Raw genomic sequence first — 21,347 nt, 5'->3', positions numbered from 1 at the left:
GCTATAATAAATGTGATGTTGCAGTGTTTCAGCAAATTTTAGTGCCGCATCCATTGTATTAACTTTCAAGGACAATTTCAGCGAAAAAAAATTGATCACAAAAGTTTATTTGATGCATTTCAGCCACTTCTGCGTTCACCAGTTTAGTGACAGCTCTGGAAGTTCGAAGTGTTCAAATATCATTAAAAACAAACATTTACATAATATCCTTTATAAGGATAGAACAACGCTTTGACTTCCCACTATTATGATGAGCTTCGAGAGAATAATGGAAAACTTATTAAAATTATAAACCAAAAATTGACATCTGGCTCTTTTTGTTGAAGTATATAGTTTTATTTCGTATTTTAACTTACCAAAACAGCCCTTTTGGCGTCTTAAAAGTTGGCAGCACCAGTCTAGAACAGTATAATATAATTGACAACCTAGAATGTAATGTACAGAAGTGAGATTCAAGAGAAAGACTAATTAATAAATGGCATTCCTCGTTGGAATCATTGGGGTTTTGTATAATATTAAGTATATTTATGTTATATATAATTTGATAGAAACACATTGGAAAGCCATGATACAGTGTACAATATTCTAGAAACATTTGCTAAATTTACATTAACTTGTCATAAAGGTCATATTAGGTCTAATTCGGTCAATTATTCGATCCATCCAAGTAGCTTAAGGGTCATGCATCTATGGGCTGTGGCTGTGAGATAACGGAGATGTCAATCTCGAGTCATCATGGAGACATCATTGCAGAGTACTTTGGGGCGGTGTTAGCGGTGTCCAGGTGTCTGCAGTGACAGCGGTAACCACGGAAGTGGGTACACCCGTGGGCACTGCACTGGGAACAGATACACCTTGATCCACCCTATGCTCTAAGGACTCCAGTTTGATCTCGTTATGATTGTGAGCGGGCTTTAGACTGGCATTCGCGCACTCCAGAGTAATGACGGAGTTCTGCTCCTCACTTGTCTTGTACATGGCGGACTGTGGCTCCTCAATCGACTTTGTGACGTCCACGGGCTCCAGTGGGTGAGTGGCATAGCTGTAAGATATTTCGCGATTCGAGAGTGGAATCATTGATAGGTACTTTAGCGATATTAATGTAGAGTTCGCGCTTCAACTGATCGCCCCAACACTTACCCAATCTCAAGCGGAATATATTCCGGTTGATAGTAAGCCGCAGCTGCGTTCTGGTAGAGCCCGTACTCGGCGCCTGACCCGTTGTGCCAGCCGCTAGCTGGATAGCTAAGGGCGGAGGGGGCATTGAGCACGTTCGTGTACAGCTGATGGGTGGGGGAGGTGGGCGTCGGATGGTACACTTGGTGTGCGGGTGCAACGTAGGTCTGCGGCGAGCTCGAGGCAGCTGATCCACTCGCATAGAGATCCGGCTGGGTCATGTTGTACTGGTGGCTATGCGGTGTCAGATGGTGTATGGTATAGCCGGGCGAGGGTGTCGTGTAGCTCGGAGAACCATTCGTAGGCGATGGTGAATTGTGAGTGGCTAAAAGTGGCATAGATAAATGGAGTTGATTTATTTATTTATTGTCTACTATAAACAGTCCACACAGTGAATTTATTGATAAATTAAATGAAAAATGTTATTGATTCATAAATTTATATAGAATTAACAATTAAAATCAAAAATAACAGTTTAAACAGGCTAACAACGCTATAGTCAAGTCCCCTACTATAAGATACCCGTGACCCAGTTTTAAATATATTCAATTTTTTTCAATTAATTGTAGTCTCCCTCAGTATTTAAATTTCTGCATACTTTTAGGCCCTTGCGTTGCCTAAAAACTTTAAATAGCCATAAAGTCCTCTATACTTATCCGATCTTGATACGATTATGTAGGATAATTGATAATTATAATCAACGATCACCGACAAATGTGATCTCCACAGTTTGGTTGATTTAGCTCTTATATTGTAAGTGCTAGATGTTGGTTTTGAATTGCAAAAGCGGGAATGCGCCTGACCAAAATTTAAAGACAAACGAAAGACAGACAGACTATATCGAATGCTGATTACTTTATAGGGTAGGAGATGCTGCCTTCTCCTTGTTACATACATGTATATTGCAAATTATACAACATTCCTTTGTACACCATAAGTAATGGGTATATAAATTAATTTTCGGGGACACTTAAAATGTAACTAAATTGGACCAATATTCCAATTTCGCTATAATTGGAGATTTAATCAGATCAAAATGCAAATTATAATAGAGTTGTGTCAGTGTGTTAAATGTGTTAATTTCTCCCTAGAGGTTTTGATGACGTGCAGGGAAGAATAAAAACTGATCATGCTGTACAGAATGTTATCGTCCACACCGAATATAGGAATGAGTTCATGCAAAGTTCAGTTAGTCGTGCTTTAGGGAAGAATCAAAGGATTAAAGTTCCGATTAAATCTGGAACTCTTAAGGGAATGTTAAACGTTTTTATATCGAATACATGTACAAAGAAGGAAATATTCAGATAAAGAAAACACTATTTATACTTTTACGGTTAGTGAGCGAGGAACTGACCGATTAATCCGATTGAGTAGAATAAGAATCACTTACAGATGTTTCGGCTGCTGCACACGCTCATTGGCATGGGACCAGGAACACTCGTTGAGCTCCAGTAGTTACTGTTGCTCTGCCAGCTGCTCGGATAGGAGAAAACGGACGCCGTTGAGGTTGCCTCCACTGGCATAAAGCCCGACTGAGAGTAGGAACTAGTGAAGCAGCCACTGGCATTGCTGCTGCTGCTTATGCTGGAGCTTGTGTTTGTGCCTCCGCTGGTGCTAACGGATCCCAGGGAAGACTGCAGACCGGTAGGTGTATGAGGCGCCGACGGTGGCTGGGGGGAGGAAGAGGAGGCATTTCCCGCACTCCCATTTGACCCGGAGCCAGAGATAACGCGGGGTCGGCTATAAGGCGTGCTGCGATTGGGAGCTGCACTCCGTGTGGACAGAGAACGACCGTACCGATCGCAGCTGCCGGTTACGGATGCCGAGGATGAGGTCGGAGACGGTGTCACCAGGCTGTGCGTCTGGCTCATGGGCAGTGGGGGTGGCGGTGCGGCTACTGCAGAGGCAGTAGTGTAGTGCGAGGGTGGGGGAATAAGCCAGCCGTAGTGGGTGTCGTGTGGATAGAGCGTGTCCGGTCGCTCTTTAGCATCGAGAAAGGCCTTGGCGAAGGGATTGTACTTGATCTTAAGAGAGGTCACCTCCTCGTTTTGGTAGGCAGTTACCGCAATAAACTGTGTTTCTGGAAATGGATAGGTGACCACATGACGCTGCTCGGATCCCACGCGGACCAGATGGACTCGTGGCTCGTACTTATGCAACGAGTTCAGCATTATCTAAAAATGTCAAATAAATTACCATTTTGAAAGAAGAGGCTGTTTTTTTAACTCACTTGACCGTTTCCGTTAGTTTTGTTTGTCAACTTGACTTTCGCGAATGAGATTGGCTCTTTCATCCAATGAGCTCCGAAGTTGGGTGACTCGGGATGAACATATATTGGATTCGACGGTGGAACCTCTGCTTTGCCGCCGGGAACCTGAATGAAGAAAGAGAATATATTTATTTTAAATTATAAACATAGTAATAATGAAATTACAATTTGCAACTAGTCTGTCTCTCTCCTATATTAAGCTCAGCTCTGTTAAGTGACTTCTTTTAAATCTCATAACTCACTGATGTTTACAAAAAGAAAATATTTTTTTCTCATTTTCCAAGTAAAAATGCTTATCTCCCATTTTTGCTCTTTTCTTTTTAATTATGTTGAATTTTTAAATAACAAACATACAGTAAGGGTCTAAAAAAATAAAATAACGGATTTGAACATGCATAGCTAGCAGGACAGACAATAATTTTTTTCAACTTGTTGGTATTGTTGTAAGAAAAAATGTCGATTTTAGATTTATATATAAATCAAACAAAAAATATTTTCCAAATATTTTCCAAATATTTTTTGTGGCAATCTTCAGTTAACCCCTTTTATCTTCTATTGATGAAAGACAAAAAAAAGCTAAACAATTAGAATTATACCGATAGTAGCTTTATAGATTGTTTCTATACTTTTTTACTTCTATCTCAATCTATTCACTTTGATAAGGATTAGTTCAGAGCCAAATCTTCGCAGAACCTGTTCGGTTCTGGTTTTTAAGCAACACGAATAGGATAAGAAACAGAACCTTTGAAGCTATTTACCCCAAGAACACATACCGAACTAATTTCTAAATGGTTCGGCTCGATAAAAATGATTACATAAACATTATGCTTTTCTTAGACATTTAAGACTTCGAATAAAAATCATAATATTATGGGCCATATTTAAATTTTTAAAGAAATTTAGATTACTATAAACAAATACCAAAAACAATAAAACAATTGAACTTAGGTTTGACTCCCCGAGCCCAGGGTTTGGGCTCCAAGGTTCGCGAGTCAAACCTAAGTCTAGCTCTATGGCTCAAGTCCTCGAGCCAAAACTGTTTCGTATAGAGTCTATCCTCTGATGCTACAATTTCAAGTTGAATGTGCAACCATATACGATGAAATTCAATCATACTTTAATTTAATAAATAAAAACTAGGCAATAGCCGAAAATTTACTGGGAGCAAACCCATTTTTAATGATATATAAGAGGCCCTATATGACAAAAATCATTTTTTTTGTTTATAGTATAGTTATTTTAATTTCTTGATAAAGTGAGGCGTTAAACTGTTCTTTTATAATTGTTTTATAACTTGTTCGATCCACATACCCATTCGCCATTAACGTACTTCCAGCGATGAGTGTCGACCTGCACAAACTCCAGTAGAACTGTATACATGGCAGCCGGATCTAAGCCGGAGGCACTGATTTTCACAACCGGAAACATTCGCCTGCAAAGGAATCAAGATGAAGAAAATGAAAATAGCCTCAGTTAACGGTTATATAACAGTTGAAAGCAATGAATATTCTAAGAGGCAGTCAGACATTTCTTCAATTTGCTTGGCCGCTTCGTTGCTTGTTTGCCATTGCCCTTGTCCAGATTCTATAGAGGCCCCTACTGGCATCACTTGGTTGGGTTTCCGTCTCTGTCTTCATCTCTCTGTCGGTATCGACTTCGGACAAATATTGAAACGCGCCGTCCGCGCACTGTTCCACAACAATTAGTACAAGATGGCGGCTGTTGCCGAGCCGCGTTAATTAGCACCTGCCCGGCACCGTAGACCAGAGACCGGGTCGGTTAAGTACAAGTTCTAAGCGCGTTTCGCACACATCAACACATACAAATACATGCACTCGTATATTGATAAATATTTTTAGTTATTTCGACAAACGCTCGCATGTAAATAAATACATACCTATGTAGGTATATGTCTTCGTACATCTGTTTGTATATATATATATATATTTGTATATGTGGAGCTACAGAAACGTTAACGCTTCATTATAAGGTGCAAACAGCACCAAATGAAAAATCATTGCAGCAAAAACAAAAGCGCAAAAAAAAAACTCATTGCCAATTTGCATAGGAAAACAAAATGCGCCGCAATCGACAAAGTTGGCGTCGTCGTCGTCGTCGCCGTCGCAGTGACCATCGTTTTTGCCGGCCACGTTAACTTCCATTTAACAGGTTACCCAACAAGAAGAAGGGCCAAGCCACAGGCAAACCACCGTTGAGCGACTGACTCACAGAAAACCCACCTGCCATTCTTGGTGACGATCATCTCGTTGGTGAGATTCTGAAAGCGAAGCCACAGCTCTCGATCGTCTAGTGAGACCCGCAGATTACGATCCAGTTCATTGGGGCTCCCTGCGCCTCCGACAATTCGATGTCCGCTGCCTCCGACTCCGCCTCCGCCTCCAGAGGCCATAGCGACCACACCCCCGACGCCACCAAGGCCATGTCCATGTCCATTGTGGGCGGTGTGTTGCGGGGAGTGGGAGCCGCTGCCGGTTCCTCCTCCTGCCGCCACATTGCCGTTAAGTCCTGTTGTCGGATCCACTGCGGACAAGATGTGCGATGTGGTCATGTCTACTGCAAAGAGAGAACGGAGAAGGAGGGTGAGAGAGCGAAATTCTTAATAAAAGTTTCTGTTTCAAAACTGCTCCAAGCCATCAAATAATCTACTTTACTCGAATTAAAAAAAAAAATGTTTGGCCCTAAAGCTATTTTCTGTAATGCAAAAAAATATTTAATTGAATTACTATTACAAAATAATGGACATATTTTAAATTTAGAAAACTTTAAATTCCCTTAAAAATTCGTGTTTAGTTTAATTTGATTTACTCAGTATTCATTTTGTTAATCGGTGTGTTGAATTTGTTTAAGTAACTCCTATATCCTATAAATCACCCGCAAATAAATACTCTCTTGATCAGCTTCACCCTGTCAGTAGATCTGAGAAACAACAATAGTTTGGATCAAATGGTCAGTAGTGGATACTTGCAAACCGATTAGTTACTATACGTGTATATGTACATATATTACACATACGAGTATAATTTAAATTTTGTATACTTTAAATGCAAAATAATCGAATAAGTAATTACGAGAAAACTGTGTTAACTTTGTAGTTTTGCAGTTATTATGTGCTTTTTATTAATCCCTCTCATTACCCATTTGTAGTTTCTCTCTCGCTCATTTTTAGCAGACAGTAATCGGGAAAAAGTGGGTGTTTGTATTAATCGCCAATAATAATCGAATTTTATACAATAAACTATATAAATGAGTTTCTTACAGATTTATTGCATTTAAATAGGTCTAATAATTCCAATAGCTGTGTTTATCTGCTATGTAGCTGTTGTACATATAATAATCTGGAATGTCGGAATCTGAGTTTCGAGAATACAGAGTTCATGTTCATGCTCATTGGGATTGGCACTGGGTATTTTACATCAAAGAATGTTCACCCGCCTGACCGACGCATCTTGCGAGCACTTTATTTATACCTTTACAACACTATCCCAGGCGTATTAGAAGAACGCCCGTTCAAGTCTGTTGTCGGCTTTTAATTATATTGCACACTTTAGCTATGCCTTGCCCATACCTGAGACTCCAATTCAAACTTAGACTCCGACTCCGACTCGGACTCCGACTACGACTCACGCTCAGATCTCAGATCTCGGACTGGATGCTGGCTGGCCATAAACAGCGGGCACCCTTTTTATTTATGGCCGTGGTAACAGCAACAAACACCTCTGTTTACTCCGGGTCTGCCGTTGTTCAGGCCAGAGTTCGGACAGTACTCGGATTGTAAATGTGGCGGCGGGAAAAAGAAAAAGAAAATGAAAAAAGACAAGCGCTTAAAATCTGCTTGGTGATGTCTAAATTCTGGTCTGGCACTGAAAGTGTTTCTCGCAATGTTTTGTAATCATAAATTAACAAAATGTATTAATTGTTTTGTTTACTTTTATTGTGCTTCAGAATTGGAGGTGAAATGCCGACGGAGCTGAAGCTGGAGGTTGCCAGTGGATTAACTGGCAGCATTCTCAGCGTGTATTTTAAGGGCCACAACTTTATATAATTCGAATATTTTTCATTTGCTCGGTGTTGTTTTTTTTTGGTCTTCTATTACGATTTGTTTCAAATTCTCGTTTGTTTGATTGAACTGTTTGTCAGGCTTTGATTTATTTGGAACATGTCTATACTTGGTATGGATGAGGCCTTAAGACTTGTCATAAAATGTGTCTCCCATTTGTCATAAATTTAATTTATTGCTGCTAACAGAACAGGTATATCCCTCTGATCGTGATTCAATCAGCTGATGATGCAGAGGATGTCAATGCTCTTAATCAATCAAGTTTGGATGCACTGAAAAGTTAACCAAATCATTTAATGATATCAGATTCACCCATTGGCAGAAAATAAGTTGATATTGGCAAGGTATTTGGAGGTTTAATAGCCTTTTCTCCATTTTGATGAATTAGTTTAGCAATTCTTTTGAATTTTCTATTCATAGCAGATACATTGAAAATAGACAGATGCATATGTATTCAAGTATGTTCACACTATGCTTGGCGTGTTGTGTTGTGTTGTGTTGTATGTATATAACATCGAAACACAACGCTCCATCACTGGGGCTTAATGAAAAGCTGTGTTTGTGTGCTGTACTGCTACGGCTGTGTGCGTGCCTTTGTGTGTGTGTGTTCTCATGTGTGTCTATATACTTTAACTTTAACATTTGATGGCTGCCATGACGGTTTGGGTTGGACTTTTTCCCCATCCATTTTGCTATGTTGATTTTTGAATGATTTTGTGACTTTGATGTTTACTCAGACCATTTTCGATACCCTAACTCAGAGTATTTTAATATGGAAATTGTGTTTGTGACACATGCACTTATTGTGTGTTTAATTTTATTAACGTTTAACTTTAAAAAAAAAACAGGGTTAATGCATTCTATTTATATACCCTTTACTTAAAAATTAAGTAAAAGGGTATATTGTGTTCCTTGTAATGCGTGTAACCAAGAGATAGAGGCATCTCCGACCCTATAAGGTACAGTTTAAATTTTTAAAGAAACACAAACTCCTAAGAATATGTATAATCGGGGTCTCGATTTAAGCCTTTCCGACTAGTTGTATTCTATTTCACTGAAGAAATTTTTAAATTTTTGTATTTTTAATAGAATTGTCCTCTTCATAATAATTTAATTTGAATATTATAAAAAGGACATGTTCATATAAACTTGTGCGAAGGTAAAAGGATGTGATTGTCTGTGCCAAAAAGCGCTGGAAATTGCCAAATCCGCTACAGCTCTGTGACAAATGAACTGTTATCTTTATTACCCGAATTCCCGCCGAATTGAATTGCCAACGAAAACTTTAAGCTTTCCTGTTAGGAAATTGGCTCGATACGAGTACACGTATATTGATAATTTCGTATTTCTTATTTTATACTTCGTATTTCGACATCACACAGGAGTTCGCACTTGTTAAGGACTTTGCTGGCGGCTGGCATTGACAGAGGCAGTAGCAGTGGCAATGTAGGTAGCTTATCGTTGGCGATTAAACAGATTTGCTAAATTTCACACTTCACTTTACATAAAAATAAACCCAATTTAAACTTAGCCTTTTGCTGTGGATAACATTCCCCTCATAGGGTCATTTGCAGAGCAATAATCGGGAATGTCACACAAACCGACTGGAAGTAAGGGTCAAATCCTTTAATATGGACTGAGTGGGCTTGGCAGTCTTCGATATTATCACACTTTTGTTTTCTGCACACTTCTCACTTGGCCGACACCGTTGATAGACGCACTTTATGAGATGCTTACTAAAATTTTGTACAAACTGTAATTAATTAGTAAGCATTTGTCAAGTACTAAACTGAGATGCTCGCACATACGGGGTATAGGCTGGGGTCTGGGACAGAGGCTAATGTGCGGGTTTTGGCTGGAAGCAATCTTGTAGCGTGGGCGAAAATTTCTTGGCTCTTTTGATTCGTATTTAATAGGATAATTTTCACATGCATCGTAATTGGCTGACATTGCTCTGTTGCTGGCCAATTGTGTTGGTCCCCGTTGCTGTTGCCGTTGTTACCCATATTGTTCTTGTTGTTGTTGGTCCGATTAAAATGCCTGCGGCAGTGTCGGCATAAGTAAATTCTTATGTCCCTCCTAATTTGCGTGTGAACATTTGTTCGTCTACCATTGAGACTGAAGCTGTTCCAGCCCCCGGAGAGTCGCGTGGGCTGCTGTTTTATATTATTAGAGTTATTATTAGGATCATTAATATGAGTTTTTGTCACTTGCTGGTTTCTTTTGGGAAGTGTTGAATAGATTTGGGTGTCAAATTTTGTGTTTTGTGAATTTTGGCGCTTTGGGACAGTATTTGTATTTGATGTTTGATTTTCACACGTTTGTTTAAATGGGCTGGACAATGGATAATTTGCATAAAATTTAATTATTATAATAAACCACATTAATGAAATATGCCACTTAAAGCCTTCATTGTCATTATCGACTTCTTAAAATTTATGGCATATGAGATTAAATGACTCAATTACTTAAAATTGTACACCGCATACTTTTGGTTTTTAAAGGGTCTTAGTCTTGATCAAATTCTTAAGATTCTTGTTTTACGACATTGTCCAAACTATCCCAAATACAAGTCTGCATTGAAATTAAATAAGATATCAGGTATCATAGTAATACCAATTAAATTATGGTCTGTTTGTCAAAGTCTTCTTAAGGTCTCAATGAACTTACTGAAATATATTTTACTATTAAATGCATAGGAATGAATTCGAATTTCTAAAATATCTCTTAGCTAAATATTAGCTATTTAAAGTCGGTTTTTTATAGTCCAGCTAATATTAGGCTGAGAGAGTTAAGTAAGGGCCGGTTTTTCAATGTCTTCTTAAATTATATAAAATATATATTTTAAAATTGTATTTTAATTGATATGATATAGAATAAAGTTATCATAAGAGATATAGCAACCAAATTTGACACACAGATCCCAATGACGTTGGAGAAGCTCAAGCTTGTTTTAAATTTTTGACACGCCCCTTCCGCCCCCGCAAATCGCGAAAAACCATTACACTTACAGTTATCAAGATAATACAGATTTTATGGTAATTAACGTTATCTATTATATTTTATCTCACTTAACCTCAGCAAGATCGGACAAGTAGAACGGCAGTAATAGCAAACCAATGTCATTAAAATTTAAGGCAATACGAGCACCCATAAGTATAGTTATAGTTAGCTTTTACTAGGTAGTAATTTCTTTAAAGTACTTTAATATATGTTGAAATAAGAAACGGAAATTTTATGGTCGGGATCTTGACTATAGCCTTTCCGACTGGTTTTCAATTTATATTTATGAAGATTTGCGTTAGACAAGAACAAATTGAGAATACATAAGTTATTTTGAAACTTTGCAACATTTTAGGACGGGTCTACTTTTCGGTTTCAACAGAATTATTGATTTTTGGTATGTTTTATATGAACAAAAACTGCATTCAACATTTGTTTACGCAGATTTATTACATTTAAAAATAAATACTAAATTTTAAATCTGATCAAATCTTTCCACAATTTTTGTTTGACATTTGAATGCATTCGTTTAGCAATATTTAAACCTATTTAAGTAACGATTTTTCTTCTAAATGTAGCACTTAGCATACATTCATAGTTCTTAAAAATATTATTAGGCAAGCATGCTCTAACAATTTTTTTACAACCCAAAAGAACAGAAAAAGCAACTCTAAATGGTGCAGAATCCAACAATAGTTTCTTTCAAATGTCAAAATATTAAATTTAATTAAATTTAAAATTTAATAGAAAGACATAGAATACTTTGTATGCTTTTTTTCCCTTCTTCCAAATATGCAAATAATAAATATATTTTTTTAATATTTTAAATAAATTTATTGCTATCGATTTTTGAGTCACCGAAAATATGCCTGAAAAATTAGATTTTTGCGTATTCTGCGTCCTTACCCAGTAATAACGGGTCACTGCCTACGCCCTTGCAGGCATCGTCGAAGACTACCTAATAATTAATTTTAAATAAAATTGTATTCAAAAATAATTGTCACGACATTCATTTGAATATAAATTTAGCAATTTATTCATAACCAATGTCAGTACTGGGCCTAAGTTAAGATCCTTTTTAAAATAAATTTGAGATTGTTAAGATAATATATATAAATTCATTTAAAATAAATATTAAATACTAAGTATAGTCGTATGAATAAAAAAACGAAATTTTTGCATCATAGTATCATACGAAAATGAATTGAACAACTCGGCATTTTAATAGACCCATATCAAACTCTTTTTAATTTTAATAATCCTATTGAACAACTTACATATTTCAAGGTATATGTCTCAGTTTCACCAGCGGCGTTTTTTTCTATAATCCTTTGAGATAAATTTCTTTAATGTTATTTATTTCACGCACTTGAATACACAATTTTAACAATCACCGAAGATTTATTTCTTTTTTATTGTGATGTCTTTTTAAATTTTGATCGTTTTCAAACCGCACTTTGCCCAGGCTCGCGGATACCGTTGGTACAATTTTTCAGACGCTAAGATGAAGAGGGAATCGCTCTATTGCTGTTATTTCTTTAGAACGTTTCGAGCTGCCGTCGTCGTATTCGAAATTCGGGCCGCCGTCGAGTGTGTTGTTTGCGTTGCCACCGTTCCCGAGCTAATGATCGACGATCGGTGCTAATTTTTTCAACCATCACAAGCCGCGCTTGCTTTTAACAATCTGTGCTCGGTGCTGTTACCTCTATTTCTCTTAGGCCAACTTGCTGGCCATGTCATATTGTTTGCCCGTTTGCCTCAATGGCTGATTCAACTCTTTCTCAGCCATTGTCGATGCACGTTAAGGCCGCACGTATGACCATCTCACTCGCTCTTGCGATCAATCAAGCACATCGCGCCGATCACTTAGCCACACCTTCTAACAGGTAAGCGAGAGCAGATAGCGTACCTCTCGCTCCATCTCACTGCCCGCCATCGCTTTTCGATGTGCCAGCACCTGAAAAAGCAGGTAGAAGCCTCAAATTCAGGTTTTAGGTCGCAAATCTCAGATTTCAATATCATTCATGAGCAAGAAGCAGTTGCTCGTTCAATACATTCGATCGTGATCGCTGCCTGACCTCCTAGTACTCAAAACTGTGTGGAGAGGGCCTGAGACACATCCTGAGGAGTCCCCCTCCGACCTTAACATGCGCTAGTGATTAAGTGCAAGGTGTTTTTATTATGATATAAGCCTAACCTAAAGCCCGAGTGAATCTCCTACTGAGCCTACATACGTAGTGTGCGCCTCTTTGACCAACGACTGAGTGGATTCGATTTGTTTAGACGCTCGTTTTGTGCTTTTGTTTGCGCAACCAATTAAAACTTTGTATATTTTTTCCATAGCGTTTGTTTGTTTGTTGTTGGCCTGTGTCTGCACCGAAAACTGGTTTGCCTCTCAAAGCATTTTTCTCAACACGTTTTTTTATTTTAATTTTCAGTTGAATTTTAAGTTGTAAACATTTAACTATAACGTTCAACGTATTTTTATGTATGTGGCAAAAAAATATATACATTGGCCAAAATATATGCACAAGCTTCAGGGCGGAGCTCGACGGTGAGATTAACACACCACTTGAAATTATTCACTCGACTTGATTTGGATATGATGCTAATAATTTTTACAATTCCATTGAGTGTCATTCACATAGTATTTGCAATGAATTTACTCTATTAAAATTGGAGTATTGTCAATACCAGAATTCACACTTTTTTAAACTCTTAAAACTGATTACACTAGTCAACAATCAAAATCCTACTTGAACCAAACCCAATTTTTTATATATTTAGGACGCCATTTGACAAAAAACACTTTTATTATGGCATAGTTTTTTTTTTTTTTTTTAATTTTTAGAATTTTGCTTATTTGAATAATTTTTAGTTTGTCAAGAATGAAAACTTTTGCAACACTTTTAATTTTCAGAAAACTTATAAATATATCTATAACTCAATCATACATAGTTCTTAATTTTAAACCAATAGTTTCAAACAACATGTGAGATTAGTTGAGTTACATTAAAAAACAACCAAAGTTGTCTTTCACGTAGAAATATTCAAGATTTTCTTAGTTAAACAGGGTATTTTCACGTAAAAATGATCTCAAAAATGTACAAAAATCTTTTTTCAAATGAGTCTGTATCAGATCGAAGTCTGTTAAAGTACTACTGGTTTAAGTACACCAAAATCTTAAACTAATCCCAAAATATATTTTTTATACTACAAAACATTGTTATATTTAAATTTATTTTTATCATATAAAAATGCAACAAAATCTTAATCCAGTTTAGTATAAATAACTTTGTTGGTTCTAAAGAGATCTTAACGAGACTCACAGGGCAATCTTAAAATCTTAAGACAGTACGGACGTACCTAAATATAAGTTGATTGATTTTCAATCGATCGTTTCTATTGTAGCTAAATGAAAAAGAGGTCCGAATTAAATTTAAGTTGCTTAAAATTTATAAGATGTATGCACAATCGTGAGTTTTGTTGAAATATATTTAAATTAAAAAAATGTGGTTCCTCCTAAAGGTTGTCCGATCGTTCCTATGACAGCTATATGATAAAGTAGTTTGATTTCAACCAAACTTGGTTAATGAAGAATACACAATCTGTGAAAAAAAGAATGTTTTTTATGGATTGAAAGGATCGATTTTAAACCTATCGTTCCTATTGCAGCTATATGAGATAGTTAACCTATTTGAACCAAAATTGGGAATTAGTTACACACTATCTGACACACAAACTGTAAGATTGGTTGATGTATCTAAAGAAACAACAATATTTTTTATACTGAAGGCTGATGCTCCACTACACTAGACTAGGAATTTCTCAAAATCGACAAAAACATCCCCAGATTTAAAACGTTGTTTTTTGCCGTTTCTGCAACATTTAAGAAATTTTATTTTAAATGTCGCATGTGAAATGCACTATGTAAATAAAGGTTCATACTATTTGAGTTTGTGAACATGAAATAAAATCTGAACTGTACCTATTTTATTTATACTTTAGTCAGCGAATTATGGTTCAGGGTCTATTGCATAAAAAAGAAAGCAAACTGTTGTTTTTAAAAGAAGAAGGTATTTCGTTTCGGAGTTGCATGCAAATTTTTATGACTCTGACGTTGCTATTGCTTAAATTTTTAAATTATTTATATCTTATTCGTGTTTTTGACGATCACGCGCCTGGTCAATCGTTTCGATCTATGTATTGCTCTCTCTCAAGTTGCCGCCGCGTGTCAATGAATCTCAAGAGTCAGACTGATGAGTAAGGGGAATGGGGGATTGGGGAAAAAATTGATCAGACTGTGGCGCTGAAAGTCAAACAGACTTACGGCTGCAGGCCTACAACACGGCAATGCTGGTGAGTAAATGAGAAGAATCAACAAACTATGAAACTTAATAAAAAGAAACCAATGTGGATAAAAGTGCTTTGAAAATATATTAAAGCATTGGCAGTGAGCTGAAGTTAATCTTCAATTACAAAAGAGTATTTCGAAGCGTATTGAATTGGATGAATCCATAAAAACACAACTGTATAACTCATTCAGCAAGTCCTGGTCATAAATTGAAGAACCCGAACCCAGTCTATTTTCATTAATAAAACTGTGTTCGACCAGTTCGCCGAAAAAGAACGGAATGGAAAGGATATTGGTTCCAGTTTCGATTTGAGTCTCGTGGCGAGGCTTACTCGGAAGCCTGAATTCATTATGCTGCGACCTTGCCCTAAATATTTACCACACCGTATTGTAGCCGCGTTTTGTGCCGGTTTATGGCAAATCCTTTTTGCTTGTGTTTGCAAACAATTCGAGTTTATGGCCGACCTAAGCGAATTTCCCCGCCTCAATTAGGCTGAGGTTGTAAACTCATAAACCAAACATACGTTTGTCCTAGTAATCAGGCTGTTGGGTAGGCAGCAAAACAGGCAGCTAGCGGGTTCACAAAAGACACCCGAGAATCCTTTGCAGCAAACCGAAGGCAATTATGAGTCCAAACTGCCGTCGGAAATATCCACTGAAAAGTTCAAGCTAAAGTTCGAGTTTGAATTTGAGTTTGTGTTCCAAGTCTTTCGTTTCTCGCCTCGCCTTGCCCCTGGCAGTGCCTAGGACCTGCCTACCTATAGCCTGGCGGCATGTACCACTCTATTTGTCCATAGAGTAAGACCACGGTCAGACTCATTTGCATATTGCGATGAGTTAGGTTGCGTTGTTTGGATTGCATGTTGCTTGTGCCTTCGTCTGGCCGGGCTAAAAAGCAGTGTAATTCGTGTTTTCGTTTCGCTTAAGTATGTTTGCACTGCCCGACATGGGCATGGCCTGAACGCCGACTATACTCAACTCAAAGATTGCCACCCCGCGACAGCCCCTCGATGAGGCCGGTTTACTGTTTGCCATGGCAATCAACTGTTTGCAACCGACGCCGTTGTTGTTGTCATTGCTGTTGCTCTTGCTGTTGCCGTCGTCTTTGTGTTCGTTTTGGTTGCCGCTAGGAGGATTTTCGTGGAAAAATGTAGCTTTTAGTTCGTCCAATGATAAAAAGACGACTTCGACCACGACAATGGCAACTAATATTAGAAATGGTGTTACTTAACAAACAACAGCTGAAACAACAATGTGATCTCAGCTCTACAGTTTTAAACTGGGCTTAGAGAATCAACTCTAACCGTCTGTCACTGCCTTTACTCAATTTTTAAATAAAAATAGACGAAATAGGGTATAATGTATTTGGCAGAATGTATGGAACAGGCAGAAAGAGGCGTGGCAAAACCCCCAAAAGAATATATATTCTACAGACGAGTCGATTTAGCCATGTCCGTCTGTCTGTCCGTCTGTTCGAACGCGTCGATCTCAGAGACTATAAGAGCTAGAGAATTCAAACTTGGTATGTAGGTTCCTGAATACCGTACGCAGATCAAGTTTGTTTTTATTTTTGGATCGGACCTCTATATTATATAGCTGCCATTGGAACCATAGGTCGAAAATGAAGTTTTAGTATAAACAAGTTTTTTGTTTCTTGAGATATCATAACCAAACTGAAAGAACATGCATTTAACTTAGATTTGTACATCCTGACTGAAGTTCGTTCAAATCGATCTGCTATATCATATAGTTGTTATAGGACCGTTCGGTCAAAAATCAAGTATTAGAAAGTTCAAATCAAGTAGAGAAAGTTTTTTGTTTTTTGAGTTATCTTAACCATACTGACTGGTATTACACATCCCGACCAGATTTGGTTCCAATCGGTTGAATATATCAAATAGCTGGCATAGAAATAATTGGTCGAAAATCAACTTTTAGTGCAGGGTATTTGGGCATAGGGTATCCACTGTCGAGCGCTGTGAGCCGGGGGTGGGCGAGCGGAGCGAGCAGGGGGCGGAGCCCGCTTTTTAATCAGTAAATTTTTTAATTTCGTTACCAATTTTAATATGTTTTGTATTTTATTATCACATGATGTATGATGTAAAGCTGCTCCTGTAAGAGTCCCATTTGAATGCACTAACTAACTTAACTTTCCTATCACTTAAGTTAATAATTTAAAGCTGTATAAATATGTTATTCAATTGTTAATTTTTGCTGTCTTATTTTACCACAAAGGAAACGTCTACACGAGGTAAAAGTCTAGTTACGAAAACAATTTCTAGCACCAAAATTTCTGATACCCAATTTTGTGACGAAATAAATTCAGTTTAATATAAAAATTTTAAATAAAAGTATAAATTAACAAAAAAAAAAAAAACACGAAAATTGTCATTGTGCACTGAGAGCAAAAAGGGTGCGTTTCGCAGTGCCAAATTTAATAAAAATAGTTAGAGACGTTTTGTTAGAAATCGCAAAAAATAGCTAAAAAAAAACCTTATTTCACAGGTGAAATGTTGCTTGAGTGCTTTAGGAAAAAGGCCTCAAACACACTTTTCTATTAATTCATAGAACATATCTGTAGCTTCTATGGATTGGAAACTGTTGAGCTTTCAATTTTAGCGGGATTTAGCGTTTTTCCGCTAAACTAGCGTCTTTTTTTTAAAGTTGTAAAACAAACATTTCAAGATTTTCGAAAAGGAATAAATCCCCTTCAATACAAACAAACAAACTCACTTTTTATCTCATTTTGAGAAGTTCCATAAGAATTTCCAATTTAATTATATTTTGAACTAGTTGTCGGAATTGGGTGATCGAGGTATCAATCGACGCGTATTTTTTATAGGAATTTAAAAAAAATAAAAAATGTTAACTGTCCCATTAGCTGCAATCATTAAAATTTTTCCCCTCCCACTTACACCCCCTTACCATTCGATCGGTATATAACTCGACCTGATCGGACAGTCGTAGCAAATTTTCATTGTTAGAAGTTAGGTGTATAAACTGTTTCTATAAAAATAATGTATAGTGCTAAAATACATTTATCTTACATTTATCAGAAGGATATTGATCAAATAGAGTAACGAACTAACAATATGTATATTTGAGCGCATTAAAAAAATATGTTTTGAGACATAAGTCAAAGTATTGGAATCTTAACACACATATAAAAACAGAACAAATTAATTTCAAGAAATATTTGGTGAATTTTTAATTACAATGAATCTAATACACGTTATGCCTATGGTACGAACTTCCTTCAAAGGTTGGTGTAGAAGTTCCAGTCGATTCTTGCACGTATCTCGGCTTCTGCGGGATTCCCAGTCAGATTATAAGATGACCGACCATAAGTTTGATGCCATTGTGCTTGGAGCTGGAGGCGCCGGGATGCGTGCAGGATTTGAACTGGCTCGAAAAGGCTTCAAGACGGCTATGCTGTCCAAGCTGTTTCCCACACGATCACACACGGTGGCTGCACAGGGTGGGGTGAATGCTGCTTTGGGCAACCTGGACAAGGACGATTGGAAGTTTCATTTCTATGACACGGTGAAGGGCAGTGACTGGCTGGGCGATCAGAATGCCATCCACTACATGTGTCGCGAGGCGGAAGTTGCCATCTACGAGCTCGATCAGTACGGTATGCCCTTCTCGCGAACCAAAGATGGCAAGATCTACCAGCGCCCGTTCGGTGGACAGACCTTGGACTACGGCAAGGGAGGAGTTGCTAAACGCTCCTGTGCTGTGGCAGATCGCACCGGACACGCCCTCATACATACACTCTATGGACAGACACTTAAGTATGCCGATCTTTGCAATTACTTCGTGGACTACTTCGTACTCGATCTGATCATGATGGATTCTCGCTGCGTTGGTTGCCTTGCCTGGAATCTGGACGATGGCACCTTTCATCGATTCATTGCCAAGAACACGGTGGTTGCGGCAGGAGGCTGTGGGCGTGTCTACTTCTCGACCACCGCCGGCCATACCTGCACTGGAGATGGCAACGCTTGGGTATCGCGGGCCAAGTTGCCCTTAATGGACATGGAATTCGTGCAGTTCCATCCCACCGGAATATACGGTGCCGGATGCCTGATCACTGAAGGCGTGCGTGGCGAGGGCGGTTTCTTTGTAAACTGTAAGGGCGAACGCTTTATGGAACGGCATGCACCCGAGGCCAAGGACTTAGCCTCGCGGGATGTTGTGGCCCGTGCCATGACATTGGAGGTGCTCGAGGGAAATGGATGTGGGCCGCTTAAGGATCATGTCCACTTGCAGCTGCATCATATCGATCCTCAGATACTTCGCGAACGCCTTCCCGGCATTATGCAGACTGCCAAGATATTTGCCAAAGTGGATGTCACCAAGGAACCTGTCCCAGTGCTGCCCACGGTCCACTACAACATGGGAGGCGTGGCCACTGACTACATGGGTCGAGTGGTCAATGTAGACGATGAGGCTGAAGTTCATATTGTCGAGGGTCTCTACTCCTGCGGCGAGACATCGTGTGCTTCTGTTCATGGCGCCAATCGCTTGGGCGCAAACTCTCTGCTGGATTTGATCATCTTTGGTCGATCTTGTGCTTTGGATATTGCGGACAACAGCTGTCCGGGCGACACTCCTCCTGATGTGTGTGACAATGCCACTGATGAGTCCATAGAAAACTTCAAAAGGTTGCGTAATGCCGACGGGAAAATTCCAACTGCCTGTATCCGAGATGAACTACAACGCACCATGACCAAACATGCGGCGGTCTTCCGTGAGGGCAAGCTACTCCAGGAGGGTCTGCAAAAGGTCACTGAACTCTACGAACAGTTTAAGGATGTCAAGGTACATGACAGAACTCTAGTGTGGAATACGGATCTTGTCGAGACACTGGAACTTCAGAATATGTTGATCAATGCTATCCACATCATTACCGCCATGGAGAACCGGAAGGAGTCACGTGGGTCTCATGCTCGAGAAGACTTCAAAGAACGCGTTGATGAATTCGATTATAGTATTCCTCTTGAAGGGCAAACCAAGAAGGATTTTTCAGAGCATTGGCGTAAACACACGATGACCATTATGGAGGGCGACGAAGGCTGTGCCACCGTCAAATATCGCCCAGTCATTGACGAAACATTGGATGACACCGTTAAATCAATTCCCCCTGCTCCGCGTACTTACTAAGTAAAACGAATAAGCGAAGAAGAATTTCAACATATGAGTTATTTACATCTTGTAGTCATTTGTATTTTAGGGTATTTTATCAAAATCACTGATGATACCTGAGAATATCAATTTATGAAGGAGAACTCCTGCTTACACAGACAAATACAAGCAAGCAAATGAGTGAATGCCTTTACGGAAAAATGAATAAAATAGCTCATCCGTCTCTAAAGTGGAGATATATGACATCTTAATAATCCACTGCATTAATTGGAAATTAGTTGAATTATTGTAAATAAATTATCCAAACTTATATTAACTACACACCTAACAAATTTATTTATTTATTTAGATTGCAAAACTCCAAAATGTAGGTGACCATATGGCTTGGATGACCGAATATATTGAGCCAAAGGATTTAATTCAAGCCTCGACTCATTTTAATATTTCTTTTTTTTTTATGCTTTAAAGAAATCTATATTCCTATATTTGATCTTATGAAGAAACTGGCCGGGGAGGATTAAGCCCTTCAGTATCTATTTAAGAGTTTGGATTTTTTTTTATAAAATTGGCAATTTGAAAATTATGGAGAAAGGCCAAAGGTGAAAAATGCCAAATTTAGTTGTCTGTATTTTTATACCCTGATATTATCAAACACTTTTCTTAAACAATAACAGTTTCACTTCAGATTTGGATCTAATGGGTCTCAAAATAGTTCTTAGTATTTGAACTGATTATTCAACTAGAAGGGAATAGTAAATTGAAAATAAAGGGTTAATACGTAGGTAATATTAAATCTATATAAAGATTATAAAAAATCGAGTGCACTAAGTTGAATTTTAGTTAATAAATTTAATAGCATTCAAATTTCTTATCTTTAATAAAAATTCTATGCATAAGTCTAGAATTTTTCCGCGCTTTAAAATTATTGTTTGTCAACTGTCTCGGATTATCGAATAATTAATTGACCGACTTAAATCAGTGTTTTTCATAAAATTTTAAATCAGAGCATTTGTATTAGCATAAGAGGTTTACGAATATGTACATAAGTATATTTTTATATGTCTGCTCTGGTTTGGGCTATGGATTATATTTGTGAGTGGTGGAAGGCAGATATATAGAGGATGAAGGGAAGCTTGCCATGGCCAGTCCTAATGACCACAATAAATTATATTCATTTAGGATCGTTTAACATATAGGAAAAAAAGAGCAGAGAGCCTGTTAAAGAAATAATTTATGTTGAAAACTTAACATGTTCATTTGGCCACATGTGTGTGAGCTTTGTTAAGGATTAAATGTGTTGGTGTTGTTCGGGGTGTGTA

At 38.0% G+C, this 21,347-nt stretch overlaps 2 protein-coding genes across 4 annotated transcripts; one reads left to right on the top strand and one right to left on the bottom strand.

Moving 5' to 3' along the window:
- Positions 1 to 498: 498 nt before the first annotated feature.
- On the bottom strand, positions 499 to 12,183 carry LOC117785436 (T-related protein). Of its 3 annotated transcripts, none has more exons than XM_034623433.1 (7): positions 11,804 to 12,172; positions 5,686 to 6,019; positions 4,757 to 4,877; positions 3,407 to 3,550; positions 2,567 to 3,350; positions 1,141 to 1,501; positions 499 to 1,042 (listed from the first exon to the last, which is right to left on the bottom strand). In XM_034623433.1, the coding sequence occupies exons 2-7, from the start codon at positions 6,012 to 6,014 to the stop codon at positions 745 to 747; spliced, it is 2,037 nt and encodes a 678-aa protein (XP_034479324.1). In that variant the 5' UTR covers positions 6,015 to 6,019; positions 11,804 to 12,172; the 3' UTR covers positions 499 to 744. The 3 variants fall into 3 exon arrangements, with proteins under 3 accessions (XP_034479324.1, XP_034479325.1, XP_034479327.1); XM_034623434.1 differs by having other exon boundaries at positions 5,686 to 6,016; XM_034623436.1 differs by having other exon boundaries at positions 912 to 1,083; positions 11,804 to 12,183.
- Positions 12,184 to 18,114: 5,931 nt separating this feature from the next.
- On the top strand, positions 18,115 to 20,351 carry LOC117782894 (succinate dehydrogenase [ubiquinone] flavoprotein subunit, mitochondrial). Its single transcript, XM_034619991.1, has one exon. The coding sequence runs from the start codon at positions 18,115 to 18,117 to the stop codon at positions 20,044 to 20,046; it is 1,932 nt and encodes a 643-aa protein (XP_034475882.1). The 3' UTR covers positions 20,047 to 20,351.
- The last annotated feature ends 996 nt before the right edge of the window (positions 20,352 to 21,347 follow it).

Source organism: Drosophila innubila (genome assembly GCF_004354385.1).
Source record: "Drosophila innubila isolate TH190305 chromosome 2R unlocalized genomic scaffold, UK_Dinn_1.0 1_C_2R, whole genome shotgun sequence".
NCBI classification, from domain to species: Eukaryota; Metazoa; Arthropoda; class Insecta; order Diptera; family Drosophilidae; genus Drosophila; species Drosophila innubila.
The sequence above is the reverse complement of the archived record's forward strand: the minus strand, read 5'-3'. Positions and strand labels throughout refer to the sequence as shown.